Raw genomic sequence first — 8,047 nt, forward strand, 5'->3', positions numbered from 1 at the left:
ACCATGATGTTTCACTGTGTTTTTATCTCAAACAAAAGGCACAGCCCACGTCTGCTAAACACAACACAAGGAAAGCACCATCACTGACCAAAGCCTTTTATTCAATCCCCAAGGTTAAATGTTAAATGTTGGTTAGAACTTTTACAGGGCTGTTGTAGTTTATTTAAATTATGTCAAATAAAATGTATATTAAGTATTAAGTATTTAATTTAATTTAATATCTCATTATATTAAATGCCTTCTAAATACCTTTTTTATCCCTTTATGTTTTCTTCAAAATTAAAGTAATCCAGTGAGTACTTGTAAAATATGTTTACTTTTACATTAACTGCAAAGATGGAACTGCTAAACTGGCATAGTTTTATTAGCTACTTGACAAAAAAGTCAACGTTAACTTTCATCTTGATTTGAAATAGGTGGTGTTTCTCTTGTTTCCCTTCCATCCTGCTTCCGTCTAACCTCTGAGTAGACAACATCCACTTCAGCATCATCTGAAAGAAGTAGAAAGAGAAATCTGTGTCTTGTGTAATCAAAGGAGATTAATATTGTACATCAAAAACTTGTAGCAAGAAAGTTTTCACAAACATTCACAATGACACAATATTTGTAGCTTTGGCTCTGTACATCACCACAGTGGATTTTAAATCAAACAAAAAACTGTGATTGAAATAAAGACTTTAGTTTTAATTACCTTTAATTTAAGGCATTAGGCCCAATATTGGATAATTATTGGGGGTAGCAATTTAACAAGATAATTGCGATTAATTAGAAAAAAAGGGGAAAAAACGCATTTAATCACACTTTGCATTCCAAGCAAAGGGGAACTTTTATCAGTGTTGGATTTCCTGGTATAACAATTACACTGATGCACACATCAGAGCTACAAAGAATCAGAAGAAAGCATGTTGCTAGGACTGATCGGAGGCAAATTTCATTTCAAAAGACTACCTGACGGAAGCCTTGAAAAAAGCGTGGTTTTGTGCAAACTGTGCAAAAAGGAGTTTGGATACCACTGAAGCACTTCAACCTTACGGTACCATCTAAATGCAAAATATGTTGCAGCGAGCACAGAAACTGTGGGAGCTGCTAGCTCCAGCAGTGTCAGTTTGAGTACCAACAATTGTGTTGACAGCCTAAACTTGATGAAATGACTGGCTTCAGGAAAAAAATGTAAGTCAACATCAGACAAACTTACAAGTTCTCTCGCAAAATGGATTGCTCTGGACTGTAGACCATGATCAGTGGTAGAAGATAAGGGGTTAGAAAATGTGCTACAGTTAGCGTCAGGTGATCTAACTTTCCAACTACTTTTACTTGAAGACTATTTCAAGTAAAATTCAACAGCTTCATGACACTGAAAAGCAAACAAAATTAGATGCATTACAGACAGCCCTGCTAATGTGGAGGAACTACACCAGGAGCAAACAAGACTGGGGCAACAGAAAGAGCCACTCATACAGGATGTTTCCACACAGTGGAATTCAGCGCTGGATATGGTTTTTTGTCTACTAAAAAATCAAGAGGCTTTTTTTGCTGCTTTGGACAAACAAGCAGCAAAAACAGCGCTATACAAATACAGGCCATTTACCATTTACCATTTACCAAAAGCACAAGCTAGTGATTTTAACTCCATCAGAGCTGATAAACCTCCAAAAGCTGGTGACTGTTCTTGAGCCATGCAGGTAAATAAAACAATTTTTTTAACTTATTGTTACTGTTTCTTCAAAAAGATCCATAGTTAACAGTCATTGTGTAGATTAATAATTACTCTCTTGAGCTGTCTACTGCAGATTTGTGACTGAGCTTCTTGGAGGTGAGACATATGTCTCATGTTCATTGGTTTTACCTGCTTTCTGCCACCTGCATCACACCGTGGAGGTCTCCAATTATGACTCAAACTACATGGTGAAATTTAAGACTGCCTTCACAAAGGACCTATCCCAACGTGTAGCTACACTCAACCATCAGCCTGTGCTTGACCCACGCTTTAAGGATTTCAAGTGTCTTGCAAGGGGAGCAAGAAGAGGTTTGAACCAACCTTGAGGCCCTGCTGCAGGAATAGTGTAAAGATGCCACCACAAAGGAGCCAGCAAAGACAAAGTGCCTCCTCCTCTCTTCATTGTCTTTAGACTCTGATTCAGATGAAGAAGCCCTGAGTAACAGGGCCCTGAGTCTGTACAGAGCAGAATCCACCACCAACAAAGACTATCTGCTGCAGTGGTGGTCCAGTTGAGCAGGGACCCACCCACAGCTGTCTGTCCTGGCCCACAAGTATCCGGCCACTTCTGTCCCATGTGAGAGACTGTTCTCACTTGCAGGTCACATGTTTCTACCTTATTTTTTTAAGAAGAAAAACTGCACTTTATGTTGAAATTTTTATTATTATTATTATTTAAAGACAATACCACTTTGAAAATGTATGTAAAGGACTTAAAATAGCACTTTCTTTTTAAGTCTGCCCAATTTTGGCCAGGGATATTATTTTTTGTTTCTCTGTTTTGAATTTAAATGCAGTTTAAACCCTATTTTTTCTTTCCAGAAATTAAAAGAGGTGGAGTTTTCAATATTAATGGCCATGTCTATTATTTGATTCTGTCACCTAATAAAACCCTTTTAAATGAAAAAAATGGCGCCTTGGGGCAAATCTTCTTGTGCGATTAAATGCGATTAATCAAGATTAATTACAAAGCCTCTAATCAATGAATTACACAATGGATGGAAAAGTAGCATCATGACCAAGTTCTGTTTCTTTTTTATTTCTGGAAAAATGAAGCAGACATCATATCTAAAGTCATAACAAAGCTCTAAATTTGTATTTTATAGCTTTTTGATGTAATTTTAAATATAATGCTCAAGTAGATGTCAGTATAAATAAAGGAGGCCATCATTCTGTGGAAAAAGCACAGAAATAAACCAGAGAGATGGCAAAACATTTAGGAGTGGCCAAACAACTTTGTATATTCTTAAAAATGTACAAGGTTGAGCTGCAGTGCCATCTCAAATACACCATTCTTCTTCTTTCCAAGAGATATTCTCTGACCCCACCTTGATCCCATCTGTGATGTGGCACTCCAAAGAACACGTCCACGCTCTAGAGTTCAATGGTGGTGTGCTTTACACAACTGCTTGCAACACTTTGAATCACCACTTTGCACTGGGGGGAGGGGGATAAGGCTTGGAAACCCATTCCATGAAGCTCTCTATGCACTTTGACTCTGCAGAAAGTTGGGGGCCTCTGAGTACTGTGCCCCACAGCATTCACTTCCAATTTCTTATAATACCACTATCAGTGGACTGTGGAATATTTAGTAGTGAGGAAATTTCATGACTGGACTTTTTGCACAGGTGGCATCCTATCACGGTACCATGATGGAATTCCTGAGAGCTCCTTAGAGAGACCTAATCTTTCAAAAATGTTTATATAAGCAGTCGGCATGGCTAGGTGTTTGATTTTATACACCTGTGACCATGGAAGTGACTGGAACACAATTCCATAATTCCATTATGTGGATGAGTGAGTAAATAGTTTTGGCAATATAGTGTATATATTTACTCCAGTTATTTTCATCCTTTTTGCCACTACCATTTATCCACATATGATCCCTAACACTACCTACTCAACACCTCATGAGCTCCACAATATCTAAAGAAGTCAAGAACATAAAGAGATGAGTGTATCACTGTCAAGATCTACAATCAAGACCATTCAGGAATCAACCTTCCTGAGTGGAAATAAATAACATATATAACAAGCATTCATAACAAGCTGAAAACCACTGGTTACACTCAAGCAGAGTAAGGTGAGGTTTGATCTAAAAAGAGCCTGCATGTTTCTGAAAGAAATTTTCTGGACATATGAAACCAATATTAATTTGTATCAGAAGGGAGGAGGAAAGTATGGAAAAGGAGTGAAATTGCTCATGAGCTTAAGCATACCACACTGTATGACTAGGTGAAAGTAATGTTACGGGCAAATGGCCACAAGTGGAACTGGGTCGATCGTGTTTATTGATGATGCGACTGCTGGTAGAAGTACATGATGAATTCTGAAGCAAACAGGGCTATTTTCTCTGATCAGGTTCTGTCAAATACTACATAACTGATTGGGCAGTGCTTCACATTGCAAATGGATAATGACCCATAACAATCTACTAAAGAAGCCCAAGATTGTCTTAAGGCAAAGAGATGGGATATTATTCAGTGACCAGTCAGCCACCTTATACATAATTGATTGATAGCCTGCAAACTAGCAGCAACAGAAGGTGGCCCTGCAGTGCAGTCCTGGAAGAGCATCACAAGAAAAGAAAATACCATGGTAATGTTTATGGGTTGAAGGCAGTCTTACTGCAAGACTGAAGTATAAAACAGATCCTTACACTTTAAATCATGTTAGTTTTCTAGTAAATTTTGATCCTCTGAAAACGAGAGACTGGAAAAAAAAAAACCTCCACTGGACAGTGGTACCCTCAGCGTCAAGGTAGACAGACCTATGTTCTAACTTTCAAAATCCCACGTCACTTTGTTCTCAAAAGTTGTGATTTTTTTTTGTAGATACACGAAAGATATCAATTTGAAACTCCTACATTGCTTTATTCTCAAGTTATCACAATGATAAACCCACCTGCCCACCGCTTGTCAGGATGACAACAATAACCCATCAGCCTTCTACAGCTGAGGAGAAAATGACTGTAATTACTAAATATTTGATAAAAAAGTTTTGTAAAACTCATTGAATTAAAGGTGAAAGTCAGCATTTCAATCACATATTGATTATTTTACTTAAAATCCCTTGTAGTCCTGTACAGAAGCAATACAAATAATGGCGCTTACTGTAAAGGTTTTATAACAATTTGGCATACAATATAGTTAATTTAAAATATTACCTTCATTAACAGTCATAGTGCCAGTCTTTTGGATACCAAGAAACACAGCCAGAATTAGTAGAATGGCAATGCTTCCTACCACAGCCACAGTCACAACACAGTGGTCAGAAATATTACCTAGAAATTGAAACATTAAGAAGAATGTACTGAGATAATGGGGATATAATGGCCTCAAGTCACTTGCAATTTATGCTTCAGTATCTATAGACCTATAAGATTGATTTTTTTTAACTCAAATAAATAACTTAATTAGAACAATGCCTATGAATACATAAACTAAACAAAATAATTAAAAATATAAAATAAATGAATATCTAAGTAGAACATTTTTTTATATTACCTGCACATCTTATAAGGTGGATGATGGTTTGTTGTCTGCTTATATTGTTTTGGACAATACACATTAGCTTTCCCAGCAGTTGACCATGTAAGATGATTGTAACATTTGAAATGTTGTGGTTTTCTGCAATGCTGGGTTGGGTTTTTATCAACAAGTTATCATCTAATAAGAAGATGAACTCTACTTCATCTCCTTCAGAGGAGCAGCTGACTTTCCTTTGTTCTGGTGACAGACACATCTGAGATACAGCTGGTTTTGACACGGGAGCTGAAAGACAAACATGTGGTCACATATGTATGCAGTACGAATTGCAATTTAACATCCACTGCCAGCTCTGCGAACTATCATCCATGTCTTCAGAAACTCTGTTTTTAGTGGTACCTGCTAAGTTATTCTAGTTTTTAAAAAACTGAATTTTGCAAAAAAAAATTATCTTTGGGAGACTTTGTCAGCATAGATAACCTTTAAAAACAGATCTATGCTACTAAAAAATGTTACAGGTTATTAATGTCTTTGATTATCCAAAGATATATTTTAGCTTTACAATACATTTAACATGTTCATTTCTATTACATATATTTTACATTACCTGTACAGCTTGTAAGGTGGGTGATATTTTGTTTTCTGCTGACATTATTTTGAGCAACACATGTCAGGTTTTCCATCAGCTGACCAGGTAAGTTGATGGTAACATTTGAAACGCTGTTGTTTTCTGTACCGTTGGCTGTAGTCTGTATCAACAACTTATCATCCAAAGACAGAATGAACTCTACTTCCTCTCCTTCAGAGAAACAGCTGACTGTCATCTGTTTTGGTGACAAACACATCTGCATAACAGCTGGTTCTGACACAGGAGCTGAAAAAACAAACACATAGTCACATATAGACACAGTATCAACTGCAATATGACATTCACTGCTACTCTAAGGAGTGTAAATACATATCAATACAGGCTTTAATGTAAGTGCTTACTCATAGCTTACTTATATAAAATGTGTGCATAAAATGAATGATAATTTGATAACTCTCTTAATAATATATAACCAGCAATAAGAATAACGATAAATACAATCTATAAACTGTTCATGTAACTACCTGCTTTTTAAATTTCTGGTTTTAGCTCTAAACCGCATTTTGACATGTACATTGTTATTACACAGATGTTATTCAATAAGTCAATAAGTTGTTGGTCTTACCAAGTATATGTAGATGGATGTTAACTGTGTGCAATAACACACCGTCAGTAGAACTGTGTGTTTCCATGCTGTACTCTCCAGAGTCATTTTTTGTTGCTTTGTTGAGCTTAAATGTTCCATTTGTGGAGACTGTAGTACGATTCTTGTATTTTTCATTGAGACGAATTAATGTATCATTTATTAAGGTTAAAATGTTATCTGTACTCTTTTTCAAGCTTGTCTTTATATGTGGATTAGTAGGTAGGTAAAAAACGAGTGGTTCTCCTAAAACTCCAAAACACGTCTGGGGTCCAGGTTCAGTTAGATTGCATTCTGAAGACCCTGGTAAGAAAATGAATAAACAAATGTATACTAAGAGGGAAATTAATAACTATCATTTATTTGTACTAAACAGAAATCCATAAACTTTATATCTATGTAACTGATTAATAGTTACTGACAAAATCCATGTGTATGGAATTTGAGTAATAGTATTAATGACACTGTTATCTGATGTAATGTTGTACAGCACTACATCAAAGAGAAATGTTCTCTCATCAGACAAAACATTTAAATGCTTTAACCTCGTAGCACCTGGTCCACATATGTGGACATCATTCAACATTTGGGTTGTCTAGACCAAAATGCTGAATTTTACTCTACAAGGGCCTGATATCCACTTACGAGGACATTAGACTGCCACTGTTCTATTAAAATTTAAAACGAATGTCCTCATATGTGGATCTCATTTTTGTAAAAAAAAAAAAATCAGGTAAAAAATAAAAATCTGGTAATTCTTTGTTTTTACATTCATCAGGTCCCAATCAGCCCAAATAGCAAAGAGAAATTAAAAATGCATGCCATGAAAGAGTTCTTAGGAGGTTAATAATGACTTAACATTGTAGATTTGTTTTGTTCTTCTACGTACTGTTTAATAGTTGAAGTGTACCTTGTGCCACAGCGGTCATTGCTGGAGCTGTGATGATCATGTAGATCAAAATCATCTTCTGTTTGGACAGAATCAGATTATTTTGCATGTGTAGTGTACTATCAAACGTGTGAATTATCTACATAATGGATAAATAGAAACTGTTCTTACTTTGGAAAATAATGCAACAACTATTGACATACTAGACATTTGCGTGCTTTTTAACTAATGTCGCCATGACAACAGTCACTCACCACATTTAAAAGAAGATCACTTCTTAGTCTCTGGCATGTGAATTCACCACTGGCACCTGGATGGTATATTTCTGGTCTTTTTTCCCTTTCATGAAGAAAATCGAGGAAGACATTATTTGCCTTCAGCACAACCAGAGCACTAGACTCAATGTAAATATTAAATAAACTTGTTTTTATATAGCACTTTTCCACTTGAGCACTCAAAGAACTTTACAACATGTCTCATACACACACAATTTTTTGATCTTACTATCTTACAGTTGCACACACATTCCAACTCTGACAAACACACTGGGAGAAACTTGGGGTTCAGTATCTTGGATTCACCAATGTTCCAATTAGGAGATGACCTGTGCTACAGCTAATCCCGTGAGAGCAGTTACCAAGCTTTATGTCACATTCAATGGGTGTTCATGTTAGCCCATTATGAATTAACAGGAGTCATTCTCTGACATTAATCAACAATG

The 8,047-nt window shown here is 36.2% G+C and overlaps 1 protein-coding gene across 1 annotated transcript; it reads right to left on the reverse strand.

Moving 5' to 3' along the window:
• Window positions 1-356: 356 nt before the first annotated feature.
• On the reverse strand, window positions 357-7,405 carry LOC146379441 (uncharacterized). Its single transcript, XM_084940701.1, has 6 exons — window positions 7,348-7,405; window positions 6,420-6,740; window positions 5,813-6,079; window positions 5,224-5,490; window positions 4,884-5,000; window positions 357-491 (listed from the first exon to the last, which is right to left on the reverse strand). Exons 1-6 carry the CDS (start codon window positions 7,400-7,402, stop codon window positions 391-393), a joined length of 1,128 nt encoding a protein of 375 aa, XP_084796827.1. The 5' UTR covers window positions 7,403-7,405; the 3' UTR covers window positions 357-390.
• Window positions 7,406-8,047: the final 642 nt, after the last annotated feature.

The sequence above is a fragment of the Perissodus microlepis genome, chromosome 10, assembly GCF_051167445.1.
Source record: "Perissodus microlepis isolate ML-2025 ecotype Zambia chromosome 10, ASM5116744v1, whole genome shotgun sequence".
In the NCBI taxonomy this organism is placed as follows: Eukaryota; Metazoa; Chordata; class Actinopteri; order Cichliformes; family Cichlidae; genus Perissodus; species Perissodus microlepis.

Coding starts and splice junctions, on each gene's coding strand:
- LOC146379441 (XM_084940701.1), bottom strand. CDS start 7,402: ATGATTTTGATCTACATGATCATCACAGCTCCAGCAATGACCGCTGTG. Junction 6,741..7,347: donor AATGACCGCTGTGGCACAAG/GTACACTTCAAC, acceptor TTTTCTTACCAG/GGTCTTCAGAATGCAATCTA. Junction 6,080..6,419: donor CATCCATCTACATATACTTG/GTAAGACCAACA, acceptor TTGTTTTTTCAG/CTCCTGTGTCAGAACCAGCT.